We start from the raw sequence: 17,527 nt of genomic DNA on the forward strand, positions 1-17,527 counted from the left end.
ATTCAAGTGAATCTGGGGATTCATGATTTTCAGGTTATCACCTAGATGTTCCTATCCCATGGGTCAAATATCATTTTTTCCCATCTAGGGCTCTAACCTTAATATAGCAGACCTGCTTAGGTTGAGAATTTAACCTTCTTGGAAGCTCTTCTACTCTTACCATTAAGTCCTGGTCTTAGTCGTCAGCTTTCCTTGCCCTCCTGCTACTGGAGGTGAGAACCTCTTGTTTTGCTCCCCAAGAGGCCCTCTGGCTTTCACACTTAGCTTTTAATTTCTCATTAATCACGCTCAACCTTTGTGTCTTTCCTTTATTTCCTCAATTGAGCTTAACAATAGCCATCAAATTCTGCTGTCTTTATAGTTAGTGTTTATCTCGTATTTCTCAAAAAGCCTCAAGTATCACACCCAGTGGCGCATTCCCTTCCACCAGAATACTGCCCAAGACAGCATCAGTAAAAGATAGTGTGGCTATCCGTGCACTGCTTATCCCCAGTGAAGGAATCTTTATTGCCAGTACCATGATAGGTGATCCAACTCCAAAATCTTAGTGTTTGCTTTCTCAGATCACTTTTGGTGTTAACTGTCGTAGATTGGGTTCCCTGCAAAGAAAATTCTGGGGTGGAGATTAGTGTACAAGAAGTTTGTTTTAGGGAGTACGAGTGGAAGGGAAAAGTTGGACTGTGATTCAGTGTCAGTAGAAGCCTCAGCTGACCTTGGGACCTCTGAATGTGGAATGGCCCTGCAGAGTTGTCCTGAGTTGTGGTGAGGGGGTCTAGTCTTTATTCCTCTGAACTGACTAGTTATTGAATGCAGGCTAGCACAGAAAAGGTCACAGCCTTTGGCAAGGTAGTACTCTTCAGCCAAAACTGTCCTCCAAAGGGCTGGTTTCTTAGGGCTGTCTGCCAGCAGCATTTCCAGCAGCTGAGGGAATAAGTCCTTCATTTCCGTGAGAGATCTCAGTGGCATGTCACAGCATCCATTAGTTTTACTGAGTACATTTCCTTTCATTTTATTGTGTAAATTACTCTTTTTTAAAAATATTTATTTATTTGTTTTTGGCTGTGTCAGGTCTTAGTTACAGCACGTGGGATCTTTCGTTGTGATGCATGGGCTCTTCGTTGTGGCATGGGCTTCTCTCTCTAGTTGTGGCGCAGGGGCTCAGTAGTTGCAGCACATGGGCTCTCTAGTTGCAATGCACGGGCTCCAGAGCAAGCGGGCTCTGTAGTTGTGATGCGCTGGCTCCAGAGCACACAGGTTCTGTAGTTGTGGCACACGGGCTCTCTAGTTGTGGCTCACGTGCTCAATAGTTGCAGCACGTGGGCCCAGTTGCCCCGTGGCATGTGGGAGGGTAAGAACTTTATTGCTTTGTTGACTAAAATTTTTTTCTAGCTGTTGTTTCATTCTCATTTCATTCAAAATCCGAGGCATGATTCTTCATATTGAATTGTTAATAATTAATTGTCTCTATTTTTATTTCTCCACATAATGAATTATTTATTTTTCTATAACCTCTTTATATAATTGAATGATGAAATGAAATTTTTTTAAAATCTGTTTTATAAGGTACTTCCAATTCCTCATGTCACTTGACTGTTTTTCAAAGTCTTAATAAATAGCCAGTGAAGCTGTGAAAATAGAATCAACAAACATCATGGCAGTGGCAAAAAATGAGCCTGGAAATGTAGGTAGGTAGGCTTTCACCTGATGAGATGATGAGATTATTCCTGTATCCTGGAAGAGAAGAAATGAGATCAAATTTGCACTTTTGTTTTTTAATCATGCTGATGGCAGTGTGAAGGATACATGGGCGAAGGAGACAAGATCGGTTGTAGGTATATCATCACATAAATCGCAGATATTGTTTGGGAGTTTTCCTAGAGGAGTATGGAAATAAACACTTCATTGGGAGTATATGTTTGACAGATTAAAGAAATTATCTTAGTAAAAGACTACATTTCTATATCCATAGGCAAAGCATCCTTAGTGTGGTGAAAATAAATGCAGAGGTATTTGATACATTGACATAGACAATTGTTCCACTTAGTCAATTTTGAGTTCAACTAATAATAAAAGTGAACAGGTTACTTAGTTTTCCAAGGATTCTATGAAAATCTTTCTTATTGTAATTATTACATAAATTAGCTTCATTAAATTAATATGAAGCCTTTACAGAAAACATTACATATCAATGATAGTTTTCTAAACACATTTAATGGGATGAAAAAAAACTTTTCTTAAAGATAGTTGTGGTCTTTATACCACGTTCATCTTTTTAAAGCGCAGAAGAGTAATGTCATTTTAATATTCCTATGAGTCAACTCATCATTTTAAAACTTCTCTATTTATTAAGTAAAATTGCCATTATGCAAACGTAGTAAATGCTGCTACTAGAATAGACTTGCAGATTACCTGGCTTTTGGATTAATAGGTTGTTTGATTTGACTGTCAACCTACTGTTTTTCAAAAAATTTTATTAAAATTCTTGTACTTTTTAATAAAACTTTTTTTAGTTGGAATATATGAAGACAATTCTATTAAAATTTGAAATACAATTTATTGTTCACTTAACACGAGTGCCAAAGATTGTGGATGCTGTAATACTGTTATTTAAAATCATGCTGAAACCTGACTATGATATATAGTTAAGTGTTGCTTTTAGGGTGAGAAAGCAAAATGTGATTGTGATTAGAATATCTTTTTTAAAAATATAGCCTACCTTAGAATTAAAATGTGTAAGATAAAAAAGTAGTACACATAATTGTTCTTAAAAATAAAATGCTTTTGAAGGACTAATACTAAATGCTTCCTTTAAATACATTTTCCTTAATTGTACTAATACAAGGTCATCTGCTTTCTTTTCTTTGATGGATCAAGCTCGTTAAAATGTAATTTAGGGACTTCCCTGGTGGTCCAGTGGTTAATTAAGACTATACACTTTCACTGCAGGGGGCACAGGTTCAATCCCTGGTCAGGGAACTAAGATCCCACATGCCACATGGTGCAGCCAAAAAAAAAGAAAACAGTAGCATTCATCCTTGATCTTGTAAGAGGGTCACATGACCCACCATTGATGACGCTTAGATCTGGATCATGTAAACTGTCAATAAACATCATTTGATGTACAAAAAAGTATATATATATTATATATATATATATGTATAAAATTTTAAATACATTTAAGTACAACTGTATTAAAACTATTTTTATGTATTGTATTTCTTCCTGTTTTTAAATGTACACATCAGTAACAGAACTTACAATTCTCTTATTTTCCTCCTAGATTTATTCCTCACGACATTGTCTGCCTCTAGTACCTTCCAGTTTGAGATATGGAAAAATTCGGTAAGAAATCTTTTCTGTGAAGCATTTTTAAATGATGGCTTTCAGTAAAAAAAAGCACACAGTCTTAGAAAGTAAAATGAAAGTAATCACTTGGTCGGTTGTTTTCAACAATAAATAGAACAACTTCAAGAGCTTTTGGTTGCATTGCTGCATTCAAACTGCTGAATATTGCTGAAGGAAATGATTCATTCAGCATCAATTCCTCTGCAGGTTTTTAGGCATGACCGCCAATTAAACCAATCAGTCTTCCCTAATGCGCATGTTAACAGGGCCCCTGCTAGGCTGTCAGCTGTTGAGAGAGATGCCTGTCATTTAATTTGTCAGCATGATGGTTTGTTGAAGAAAACCCCTTTTAAAAGACTAATTTTTCCTCCTTGCCTTCAGGCTTATATACAAAAATAAGAACAACAGATACTAAATTTACTGGCAAGTTGACGAGGATTAAGGAACCTTTCCCAATATAGTTTTTTAATTGCAAGTAGAATATTCCCAAACTGATGTCATGGTTTTACTTTATTTTTAGCTTGATGTAGTTATATGAAATATTAATTAATGAAGAATAGACTACCCAGATTTTTAAAGTTGAATTATAGGTACATAATGGAGGACAGGATTTGAGGACAAGCCAAATTGGCCAACTGAGTGACATTCATCAAATAATGGTCAAGTATTAAACCTCACTTTCCTCATATGGAAAACAGGTATAAGAGTGTCATGTCGGCTTCATAGACTATTTGTGAAGATTAAATGCAACAATGTGTGTAAAATACCTGGTGCACAATAGACACCAAATTTTAGTTTGAGATCACTTGGTTTCCCAGCTATTTACTCCAGATTGTCTTTTATTCAATCCATATTAAACCCATAACATTTTATAGATTTTTGTTAAAATACTCGTGAAAAATAAACAGATCTTAAAAAATGTAAAGTGCAGGCTCATGGAAGAAGACTCATTATCAGCCATCTCTTATAGAAGAGTCATGACTCAGATTTCTTCATGGAAGGAAACTAGGATCAGGGAAGAGCTTTGTTTAGACAAGATTAGGGCTTTTAAGTACTACTAACTACTTCCAAACTAAGCAATTTGATCCTTTTTTCTTTTTTTTTATGAGGCAAGAAAAAAGAAAGACATCTAAACCAGAAAGATTTATCTTTGTTTAATGTACTATATTTTTTAATGTAGTTGTATTTGTTTTTCTGATGATAGAAATACAGTTATATTTTTAGTGATTACCATAAATGAAAATTTCCACTAGTGGGGGATACTCGTTTTCAGGTGGCCTTGAAAACAATACTTCAAGTGAATCTTGAGGTATTAGAAAATGAGAAAATCAGTCATTTTGATTGATAAACTAGTATCCATCAGGGGGAGAAAAGCCTCATTACAAATAAATATAATATATATATATAATTACAGACTACTTTTGAGTATATTATTTCCTCTCAACCTAGGCTGATTTAAAGGTAATAAAGTGAAGCAACTCAATAGGAGAAAAATCTTCATGAAGAGACTAGATTTTGATTGGGCTCTTTTTTCCGTTTCTTGTTTTCTTTAAAGAAAATTAATAAATTATCTATTTGACAGTAGAGACTAAGGGTTTTTCTTGTGGTAAAACAGCTGGGTCAGTAAGGTACTCATGCTAACAATAATATAAAAGTCATTAGTACAAATTAAGGCGAATGTAGACTCAAAATTAATTTGTTCAGATAAAGTGTAGGTTTTGTAAAATGGGAGGATCATTTTTAATTAGAAGTTGGGCAAACAATTCACAGTAACACACTAATTGACCAAAAAAACCCTCAAACCCTATAAAACCATATTAGCTAATAGAAGATATGCGCTGCAACAAATCTTTTTAGGTAGTTTGGGCACAGCTCCATGGTAGGTGCTCTGGGAGATCAGAAGTCGACAGAAGACGAGGAGGAGGGCTAAGATGTGAGTGTAGGCAACTCTGACTGGTATGATGAGAGGTACAAACCTCATGCTGCAAGGAGTTAAAAGACAGAGCAGTTGCTTCCATTTGGTCCACCCAGGATCATCAGGGAAGGCTTCAAGGAAGATGTGGTATTTGAAATGGCTGGTACAGATGAGCAGGATTTTAGTGGTTGAAAGTGAGAAAAAGGAAGAGGGCAAGGACGTGCATGGGAAACACAGGACATAGAGTAGAAAGTGGCTGGTTTGGGCCAGAATATGAAAAGATACTGGAAGGTTAGATTAGAAAAATTGGTTTAGACAAGATCAGCAAAGGCCTTGACTCCTAAACTAAGTAATTTGATCTTTTAAAAATTTATTGAGAAGCTTACGTCCTAAAGGTTTTAGGACTGAGCGTGAGATAAATAGAGCTTTCATTATTGCAGTTAGTCTGGCTATTGCATATCAGATAGGTTAGCATGGAAAATCTGGAGGTGGGGGGATGACTTAGGTAGAATTTACTATATCCTGGGAAAGAGGTGGATGATTAAAGGAGTAGAATGTTGGGAATAGACAAGAAGGGATAGGTATGAGAAGACAGAATGACCATTAATGCAAGGGTAACAGAAAAGACAAAGGAAGATCTAATTTGGGGCAGGAAAAAAAAATTATTTTAGATAAGAGACATATCAATGAAGTGGTTAGAAATGTAGGACTGGAACTCAAGGAAGAGAATAGATAAGTATCATGAAGGGAGAGAGTTAAGAGAGGAATGGCAAAGCCAGACCCATGGACAACACCCTCCACCCTTAGAAACTTTCAATCTTGGCACTTACTGCCATTTTAGGCCAGATGATTCTTTGGGTTTTTTTGTTTGTTTTTTTGTTTTGGGGGGTTTTTTTTGAAGTATAGTTGATTTACCATGTTGTGCCAATCTCAGCTGTACAGCAGAGTGACTCAGTATACATATATATACATTTTTTTAATGTTCTTTTCCATTATGGTTTATCCCAGGAGATTGGATATAGTTCCCTGTGCTATACAGTAGGACCTTATTGTTTATCCCTTCTAAATGTAATAGTTTGCATCTACCAACCTCAAACTCCCCCAGTCCATCCCTCTCCCTCCCCCACTCCCCGTTGGCAACCACAAGTCTGATCTCTATGTCTGAGAGTCTGTTTCTGTTTTGTAGATAGGTTCATTTGTGCCATGTTTTAGATTCCACACATAAGTGCTATCACATGGTATTTGTCTTTCTCTTTTTGACTCTACTTCATTTAGTATGAGAATCTCTAGTTGCATCCATGTTGCTGCAAATGGCATTATTTCTTTTTTATGGCTGAATAATATTCCATTGTATATATGTACCACATCTTTATCCATTCATCTATCGATGGACATTTAGGTTGTTTCCATGTTTTGGCTATTGTGAATAGTGGTGCTATGAATATAGGGGTGCATATATCTTTTTGAATTATAGTTTTGCCCAGGTATATGCCCATGAGTGGGATTGCTAGATCATATGGTAATTCTATTTTTAGTTTTCTGAGGAACCTCCATACTGTTTTCCATAATGGCTGTACCAACTTACATTCCCACCAACAGTGCAAGAGGGTTCCCTTTTCTCCACACCCTCTCCAGCATTTGTTATTTGTAGACTTTTTAATGATGGCCATTCTGACCAGTGTGAGGTGGTACCTCATTGTAGTTTTGGTTTGCATTTCTCTAATAATTAGTGATGTTGAGCATCTTTTCATGTGCCTACTGGCCATAGGCCAGATGATTCTTTACTGTGGAGATCTGTCCTGTGCATTGTATGTTGTTTAGCAGTATCCCCCCCCGGCCTCTACTCACTTAGATGCTAGAAGCCGCCTCTCAATTGTAACAATGAAAATGTCTCCATATATTGCCCAGTGTCCTCTGGCAAACAAAATCATCTCCGGTCAAGAACCATTGCTTTATGCGAATAAGGATGTAGACACATGATAGTCATCCTATGTTGCTTCCTGATCATTTTTTAACATTATAAATACGGCAGTTTTAAGTAAATATTAAAACCTGCAGGCCAAAGCATAGGTGGTCCTTCATGTAAAGATACTTGTTACAACATAGCACCTGTGGCTGGAATTCAAGCAGAAAATGGCAAATCCCTTGTCAATGGCAATGTGTTAGCTGCTTCAGTGGTGGGTAGCAGAAATAATAGTATTACTACTAGCGTTCCTACTACCAATTATAATGTTAACTACGTACATATTTGTGCATATGCTGAGCTAATAAGCACTTTATATGGATCATCTTACTAATCCTCACAAAAACCTTGTAAAAATTCATTTTAGAGATAAGTAAATGGATGCTTACATTAAAACTAACTTGTTCAGACCTCAAAGCTAGCAAACAGTGGAGCTGGGAGTTGAACTAGGAAATCTGTCTCTAAAACTTGGACCCTTAAGTCATTGCACAGTCATTCCAGAAACCAAGTAGGTGAAAGAAAAGGTAAAAGACATAGTTACAATTGTAGCAGTAGGTTGGCCCAATTTTGGATTGCAGGACTACAATGAAGGCAAGTAAGAACAGCATGGTAAAGAATGGGACAGAGTGGAGTGGTCTCAAATAGCAGCCCATGAAAAAAGTACTTGCAGCTCAGAAGCACAGGACTGACATTATAAAAATACCTTAAAAGTGCCTGATAACTTTACATTTTGCAGAACTCTCCCTAATGTTTCATTCCATTGATCCTCTCTAGAACCCTGCAAGTACACAGTACATTTATCCCCTTCTAACAGTTGAAGAACAGAGACCCAGAGCAGTAAGTGGCTGTTCCAAAGTGATACAACTTATCAATGAAAGGAGGACTAGAACCATGTCATCTAACTACGTGTCTACTTCCCTTTCTACCAGACTGTTCTGCTCTCTCAGTTTAAAAGAGTATTGATCACGTTTGTCTTTCCTACATTAAATAGGTACAAAGCAGCTTCATCTTTGAAAATAAGTGTAGGCATGCATCACTTTAAAATATGTCATCTAATAAGAGTAGTAACATAGTGATGATTAAGTTTATCGAATCATTTTAATCAAATACTAAATATGTACATGACACTGAAATTAAGTCCTATAGGTTTGTACTGCCAAATGGAGTAAAGAATAAGCAATGATAATGATGGAAAGATAAATTCAGTAAAGTGTTATCTTTTCCCCCAATTATGTCATATATATAATATATTCTGCATGCTCTCACTGTAGCAAGAATACATGATTCTCTTTTTCTTACAGTTAGAAGAGGGTTTTGTTCCTCTTATACTGAGGTTCATGGTGAATGTGGCATCTTAGAAATCGGAGGCTGTCACCTGGGGAGTATTCAGTGTTTCTTGGTGTAGATGCGTCATGAAGTTATACAGGCATACCTGTTTTATTGTGCTGTGCTTTATTATACTTCGCAGATAGTGCTTTTTTTTTTTTTTTTTTTTTTTAACAAATTGAAGGTTTTTGGCAGCCCTGTGTCAAGCAAGTATATCAGCACCATTTTTCCAGGAGTATTTGGTCACTTCTTGTTTTCTATGTCACTTTTTGTAATTCTGACAATATTTCAAACTTTTTCCATAGTATTATATTTATTATGGTGATCTGTGATTATTGATCTTTGATGTTACTATTGCAAAAAGATTGCAACTTGCTGAAGGCTTAGGATGGCAGCACTTCTTTTCAGCAATAAAGTATTTTTTAATTAAGGTATGTACATTTTTTTAGGCATAATGCTTTTGCCCACTTGATAGACTACAGTATAGTATAAAAATAACTTTTATATGCACTGGGAAACCAGAATATTCCTGTGACTTGCTTTATTGCAATACTCACTTTATTGTGGTGTTCTGGACTGCAGTATCTCTAAAGTATGCCTGTATCTGGAAACATTTCTAAATATATTTTATTAAGTTTAACAGAACTTCACTGGGGTAATTCATTCACTTGAGTCATTTAATAGGTTGATGTTCAGCTTTATGTTAGATGAGGCTGATGAATTTTAAGAGAGATTTTTCCATTCATTCAAGAATAATTATGTCTGCTTTGTACCCGATGCTGTAATCTTTCTAGAATGCAAATTCACTTGACAGTTCAGTCAGAAATTTGGCAATTTTGATGCATCTCTAGTGTAATTTCAGGTACTCAGTAAGACTGGAGGGGAATCCTAAGTTTTAAGACAAGTAAATAAGATTTCCTTAGAAAAATCATTCAAAAATATATCAGATACTTTAATAATGGTAGGTAGGAGAAACATGTTTCTGCATGTGGATCATGGTGTATTAAAATGGTTGGAAAACTGCCTGTCACAAGGCAAATTTTACTTATTCATGTTCCTCAAGCATTTAGTCTTCATGCTTTCAGTGTAGCAATGCCTTTCTCTGTAAATGTTAGAAATGATTTCTTAAGAAACTAACTTGCAGATATGCAGTATCCTTAGAGGAACAAAGAAGAAAAATGTTTTTAAATTGTTTAATATTTTAAAATATATAGGGATCCTATATAAAGTATGTAGGAATCAGGGTCAGTATATCGAATAGTGAATAGAGAAATCAGTGATAAGAAGAGAGCTCTAAAGCTGAGAGCTCAAAACCCAAATGCAGAGTTTTGGGTTTTTTTTCTTGTGTAGTAATCTAAAATTATAGAAAAGAAAGGCAATAATTTAAAGAAATGCATATTATTTTTGTAAGCCAGACATTCCATTTTGGTAAGAGTAACTGAAACAAATGATCTCTAATGGGTTCTCCTTTTTTGTTTAGCTTATCCACCTCTGGTTAGTACATGGCAGCTGTTGTACTCCTTTGCTCCCTTTCTGATTGATACATAAACTTGGGTTGATAATGAATAGGCCATTTAAGGATGAATGTAATTCTCATCTCATTTGATTATCTTTTCCTAATTAACCCCCAACAGAATCTTCTTCCTTGAAATCTGTAAAACATAGTGTCTTTCCTACTTACTCATACCACTTATATGTTACCTTCAGAAATTCTGTTTTTCTGACTTATATTTTATCTCCCAACTGGACTGTAAGCTCCTTGAAGGTAGAAACTACTTTTTATGCTTCTTTATATTCCCCAAACCTTCCACAGTACTTGAAAGTAGAAGACACTCATTCTGTCTGAAATTATGATGATGATTTAGTAAAACATACCATACCTGAATTGACAGCAAGGAAAGCACTCCAGATGCACATCTTCAACTCACAGCAGTTTCTTTCATTTTATGATAAAAGTGGAACAGAAAATTGGGATAATTTTTTGCAGTACAACAAAAGTCTTAAATTATTTATTTCTCTGCTTTAGTTAAAATGCTTTGTTTCACACTTGACAAATGAATGGATTATGATGATCTAATCCAAAACTTTCTGCCTTTAACAGGATGGAAATTTCTCTCTCAGTACTGTATTTGAAAAACCTCAAAATATGATGGTAGTTGGACAGTCAGCATTTGCCGACTTTGGTAAGATTGTTTTTGTCTTTGAAAGTCTCCCCATCTCTCTGACCTAGTCATATTAATTCCCCATATCTAAAAGTAACTTTAGTGTCTTCAGAGCTATTACAGATTTAAAAGATGCCTGCCCTAGTATTATACATGGCATGTGGTCAATTCTTTAATACAATAAGGAGCAATTTATGACGTGTGTTTAAATTATAGTTTGAATTTAAAGGACTCCTGTTTGCAGGAGTAACATGCAAAACAAGGATGTGTACTGAGGCTTTTCTAGAGAATACCAAATAGTAATTATCATGACATTTTTATGTATATCCACACTGTAGAACAAAAATATTGAAGAAATTAACCTGATCTATTCAAACTACTTGAATATTAAAAAACATTTTTGTTTACATCTTAATTCCAAAGAGTAGCATCTGTTATGAATCTCTGTTTTCCATAAGATTCTACACAATAAATCAAGTTCAGAACTTCCAAAGCATATATGGCTCTTTCATCATTTGTCAGGGTTATTATTAAAAGGATTTTGGTGTCAGCTGGAAAAGTGGTCTAGATGACCACTACCTGAGTCCAAAGTTCACTCCCATCCTGCTTTTCCTTCATTCTACCAACAAACCTCAGCCTGTTCCTCAAAATGCAGGTGACATATTACCACCTCCAGAGGCCTCAGTGTCTTCATTTGTAAAATGAGAATGATGATTATAACCACCTCACAAGGCTATTGTGACTAACACAATGTGAGTAAAGTACAGTGTCAGGCACAGAGTAAGTGCACAGGAAATTATTGTATAATCTGAGTCTTTTCACTAGACTTGTTTGGTCTTGTTGTTGTTGCTGCTTTTTGCTCTGCTGACTAAATCAACTCATTGTTCAGTGTCATAGAGACATGTCCCATGGCAACTAAAGCAGGAGGTTTGATAGTGTTATTGGATGAAAATTTCAACATGAATCTCTGTTGTACTGTATTTTAGTTTTATTACATTGAATATTACTTTGATTTTGAGCAAATTTCTGGGGCCTGATTTATAGTCTTTAATGCAAATAGTCAAGTCTTAGGATACATGGATTTTTCTTTTAATTTGCTGATGGACTTGATTAGCTGGATTAATGACAAATCCCTTTGCAACTCTCTCTAGGGGAAGAAGTATATATGCATTATATAATTCTCAGGAGGCTCACAGACCTCCCTTAACCCCTGGTTAGGATCCTCCAAATTGAAGATATTTGTTTTATGATTGTGTGTTTTGTATGATGAAGTGCTTTGCTTGTAACAAAGTTATTAGTAGCTTTACTTAAAGATTTTTTTAATTGTGCTAACCGTAAACATAGACATTTAATTTACATGTTTGTATTTTTTCAATGTGCAGAATATAGAATATAGTCAATTAAGCATAACTATTTCTCCCCTATTTTTAATAACTTTAGGTGAGTATATCAGTAAACTTTTTTAATGGATCAGTAAATTTTAAATAAATAGCCCACACTGTCTTTTTAAAACTTGATGTATTTTTAGCTGAGTATTATCAAAAAACAAGACTGCTTATGAGTCCAAACAGATGGCATTGAATAAGGTTATGAATATTAATATATAAAAATATGCATTTTCCTATACATTTGAATATGTCTGTGAATTGCATCCTGCCCTCCATCCGCCACCCCTCCCACTCCTTTTGAACCAAGGCAAAGAAAGTGACTGACAGCCAGGAAGTCAGAGTGATATCAGAAATTCGCCATTTGTTTGGTTAAAAAAAAGCACATGCTTGAGGCACATGCGTGAATAAATGATATAGCTCACAGGAAGAATCCTGTACCAAAAAGGAATGTTTAAATGGCTCCCAGCTCACCTATGTTGTCTAGGAACAGAAGTTTTTTACCTATGATGAAGTTTTTAGCTTCTAACGTAAAATATTTTTTAAAAGATATAAACAAAAACCTACTCTAAAAGAAGGCTGTGCTGGTACAGTGAAAGGGAGGTAGGGTGGTTTGAAATCAAACAAATCAGGAACTTCTAGCAAATAAAACAAGGAAATAATTATTCAAACTTATGATAACGTTATTTATTCCCTTTATAAGACAAAGAAATACTTTCCCAGAAATCACCTAAATAAAACTCTATGAAATGTTACACAGCCAATAAAAATGGGAGTTATGAAGATTCTGTTAGGAGAAAAAAGCAGAACAGTATGTTGTACAATATGATCATTTAAAAAAAATAAGACTAGAGCAAAATATATCAAAATGATGATAATGGTTGTGTTAAAGTCAGAAAATAGGTTATCTTATCACCTGTTTTCCAAATTTTCTGTTATGTGGTTAGATTAATTTAGTAATGAAAAAGTAAAATATAGAAGGATAATAGTCAACTATGGCAAGAAAGAAACCAAAGAATGTACTTAAAGTGTTTAGATTTTTTTGTCATAGTACCTCTGAGTTCATATATAATTTATCCTATCCTCTTAGTTGCATGAACAACTCCTTCAGAGAAGGTCATGTACTTCCACACAGTCTTTAACTCCTAAAGCTTTGTAGATACAGTAGTCCCTAGGTATCCACGGGGGATTGGTTCTAGGACCACCCCACCATCACCAGTTCCCACCAGCTACTGCCAGATACCCAAATCTGAGGATATTCAAGTCCCTTATACTGTAGAAAATTACATGGTACAGTCAGCCCTCCATTTCTGTGGCTTCTACAGTTGGTTGAATGGATGCAGAACCCGTGGATATGTAGGGCCAACTGTACCTTTTTAAATTAACTTCAGAAAGTAAAACAAAATCTTCTTGTCTGATGGGATATGCAGAAGGTAATGCTTCTGGGACATGGAATAGGAAGTCAGGGGAAGTTTATTAGAATCTCTGAGATGCCTGAGATTTTCATATCAAAAGAGAGGTAGATTTCAGAAGATGTGGTACATATATACAATGGAATATTACTCAGCCATAAAAAGGAACAAAACTGGGTCATTTGTAGAGATGTGGATGGACCAGAGTCTGTCATACAGAGTGAAGTAAGTCAGAAAGAGAAAAAAAATATTAACACATGTAGGTGGAATCTAGAAAAATGGTACAGATGAACCTATTTGCAGGGCAGGAATAGAGACACAGACGTAGGGAACGGACCTGTAGACATGGGGGTGGGATGAATTGGGAGATTGGGATTGACGTATGTGCACTGCTGTGTGTAAAACAGATAGCTAGTGAGAACCTGCTGTATAGCACAGGGAGCTCAGCTTGGTGCTCTGTGGTGACCTAGATGGGATGGGATGGGGGGTGGTGAGAGGGAGGTCCAAGAAGGAGGGGATATATGTATACATATAGCTGATTTACTTCATCGTACAGCAGAAACTAACACAACATTGTAACATACCCCAATTAAACATACCCCAATTAAAAAAAAAAAAAAAAGACAGAGGGTAGATTTAAACAGTTTTGAAATACTTGATCTTCTAAGGATGGAAACCAGTCAGGAGACAGGTCGGGCATGAGGTGGTGCAAGCATGAGCTAACTACATCAATAATTGGAGGGACAGTTGGCAGAAACTTTGCAAAGAAAGAATCAGTAAATGTACTGGTTGGTTTGACAATAGAAGGATTAAAAAAAAAACAAAAAACAATTTGCCTCTGAATAACTAGAAGAACCATTCTTTTCTCTACCATTTTTCAGGAGAGTAATCAGGAGAGTAAGCTGGTTTGGATATTAAGATACTTTAGAGTCATTACTTTAATGATGCTAGTAGGACAACAAGCTGGAACATTTATGAAACATAAGTTTAGTAATAAAACCAAAGCAAATTTGAAAGTCCTCCAAGAGCTAAGAGATCAAGAACTGAATGAGCCCTCCAAGAAGGAGAGTGTGAATAGAGTTTGACAGGGATAAGGAGGGAGAAAAAAGAGCGCTAAAATGTGGTCAGAAAATATTGATGATATTAAAATGTGATGTACAAGGATGACCACAAAAAGGCCTTTGGATTTACAGTTTAGCAGGGCACTAGTAGCCCAAAAAGGTGTCATCTACAGAGCTCTTTAGCATTTCCTGGGCCTTAGAAATCAGCTAATAAGTAGTAGCTGCTGTTGGTTATTAGCTGGGCCCTGGCCTCACACTTGGGAGATCTGCAACCCATAAATGCCTCTAATACTTAAGCAGTCATCTTCTAGAAAACATGTTGTGTCTTACCCTATTATATCACCCTTTTAAACTGTATGTTAAAGTTGAGTGTTTTTCTAGGTAGGCTTAGAATATCAAGGTCTAGAATTTCAGCAAACAAGGTAGTATCTGTTAAACTACATAGGACATAAAAGTCAAGAAAAATAAGGTACATTTTTTCTATCAAAAAAAATTATATACAACCACACTTAGAGAAAACATTAATTTTGTATGCAATGCCAGATGTAATAGAAATCAATAAAAAGCTACAAAACTGAAGGGGGAACACAAACCTTAACAGAATATCAACATTTTCTATAGATTGAATCATATTTTAAATCTCATAGAATACGTAAATTTATATATCCAAATCTAAATCTTGTGTGTCAGATCATCATAAAGAGATCACACTTTATTCTTCAAGTGAAGAAAGAATACTGGCGTGTTGGTGAAACCTAGGGAATTGTAAATCAGGCCTAAATAATCCTATAAGTGATACAGGAGTTAATGAAAATAGAAAACTTTGTCATCCGTGGAAGTTACTAACATATCGGAAAATATTGAACCCCATAAATAGTATCATTTATGATTGAAACCAAATCTTATTCAATTGAGTATCCCAGTGGCCTAGTACAGTAGATAACAAATGACGTTTAAAGGGAGAAAAACCCCACAATCAAGTTATTTTATGAAGTTTTTATGCTGCTTGATAAAAATTCAGATTTTAATTCCAAATTAACCATGGTACAGCTGAAATACTTAGTTCAAAATAACAGCAGTTTTCCTTCCTCTTGTTTTACAGTTGGGTGTATTCAGTAACAATTTGACGAATTAGATCCATTTTTTAATTCTTGTTTTTATTTTGATTACTCTAGGAGGTGGATCAATAGAGATCTTGCTGCGATTTATATCAAAGAGTGTTCTGCCTATGTTTTCCTTTAAAAGTTTCATGGTGTCTGGCCTTACATTTAGGTCTTTAATCCATTTTGAGTTTATTTTTGTGTATGGTGTAAAGGAGTATTCTAATTTCATTCTTTTACATGTAGGTGTCCAGATTTCCCAACACCACTTATTGAAGAGACTGTCTTTTCTCCATTGTATATTCTTGCCTCTTTTGTCATAGATTAGGTGACCATAGGTGCGTGGGTTTATTTCTGGGGTTTCTATCCTGTTCCATTGATCTATATTTCTGTTTTTGTGCCAATACCATACTGTTTTGATGACTGTAGCTTTGTAGTATATAATCTGAAGTCGGGGAGCCTGATTCCTCCAGCTCCATTTTTCTTTCTCAAGATTGCTGTGGCTGTTTGGTGTCTTTTGTGTTTCCATACAAATTGTAAAAATTTTTGTTCTAATTATGTGAAAAGTGATATTGGTAATTTGATAGGGATTGCACTGAATCTGTAGACTGCTTTGGGTAGTACAGTCATTTTCACAATATTCAGTCCTCCAATCCAAGAACATGGTATATCTTTCCATCTGTTGGTGTCATCTTTTATTTCTTTCATCAGTACCTTATAGTTTTCTGAGTACAGGTCTTTTGCCTCCTAGGTAGGTTTATTCCTAGGTACTTTATTCTTTTTAATGCGATGGTAAATGGGATTGTTTCCTTAATTTCTCTTTCTGATCTTTTGTTTTTAGTCTATAGGAATGCAACATATTTCTGTGTATTAATTTTATATCCTGCAACTTTACCAGATTCATTGATTAGCTCTAGTAGTTTTCTGGTAGCATCTTTAGGATTCTCTATGCATAGTATCATGTCATCTGCCAACAGTGACAGTTTTACTTCCTCTTTTCCAATTTGTATTCCTTTTATTTCTTTTTCTTCTCTGATTGCTGTGGCTAGGGCTTCCAAAATTATGTTGAATAATAGTGGTTAGAGTCGACATCCTTGTCTTCTTCCTGACCTTAGAGGAAATGCTTTCAGTTTTTCACCATTGAGAATGATGTTTGCTGTTGATTTGTCATATATGGCCTTTATTATGTTGAGGTAGTTTCCCTCTGTGCCCACTTTCTGGAGAGGTTTTATCATAAATGGGTGTTGAATTTTGTCAAAACCTTTTTCATCATCTATTGAGATGATCGTATGGTTCTTATTGTTTAATTTGTTAACATGGTGTATCACATTGATTGATTTGTGTATATTGAAGAATCCTTGCATACCTGGGATAAAATCCCAATTGATCATGGTGTATGATCCTTTTAATATGTTGTTGGATTCTGTTTGCTAGTATATTGTTGAGGATATTTGCATCTGTGTACATCAGTGATATTGGTCTGTAATTTTCTTTTTTTGTTATATCTTTGTCTGGTTTTGGTATCATGGTGATGGTGGATTCATAGAATGAGCTTGGGAGTATTCCTTCCTCTGCAATTTTCTGGAAGAGTTTGAGAAGGATAGGTGTTAACTCTTCTCTAAATATTTGATAGAATTCATCTGTGAAGCCATCTAGTCATGGACTTTTGTTTGTTAGAAGATTTTTAATTGCAGTTTCAATTTCAGTACTTCTAATTGGTCTGTTTATATTTTCTATTTCTTCCTGGTTCAGTCTTGGAAGGTTATACCTTTTAAGAATTTGTCCATTTCTTAGAGGTTGTCCATTTTATTGGCATAGAGTTGCTTGTAGTAGTCTCTTATGATCCTTTGTATTTCTG

At 35.4% G+C, this 17,527-nt stretch overlaps 1 protein-coding gene across 3 annotated transcripts in view; it reads left to right on the forward strand.

The window, feature by feature from the left end:
* The window catches only part of ITFG1 (integrin alpha FG-GAP repeat containing 1), a 265,097-nt gene that overhangs the window by 72,658 nt on the left and 174,912 nt on the right, over positions 1-17,527 (forward strand). For all 3 annotated transcript variants that reach the window (XR_009698047.1, XM_061174414.1, XM_061174415.1), the window contains exons 7-8: positions 3,281-3,342; positions 10,651-10,732. Coding sequence is in view for 2 of the 3 variants with exons in the window: in XM_061174414.1 (XP_061030397.1) it covers positions 3,281-3,342; positions 10,651-10,732 (144 nt within the window). In the remaining variant the exon portion in view is untranslated. The remainder of the gene's footprint in view (positions 1-3,280; positions 3,343-10,650; positions 10,733-17,527) is intronic.

This window comes from Eubalaena glacialis, chromosome 18 (assembly GCF_028564815.1).
Source record: "Eubalaena glacialis isolate mEubGla1 chromosome 18, mEubGla1.1.hap2.+ XY, whole genome shotgun sequence".
NCBI classification, from domain to species: domain Eukaryota; kingdom Metazoa; phylum Chordata; class Mammalia; order Artiodactyla; family Balaenidae; genus Eubalaena; species Eubalaena glacialis.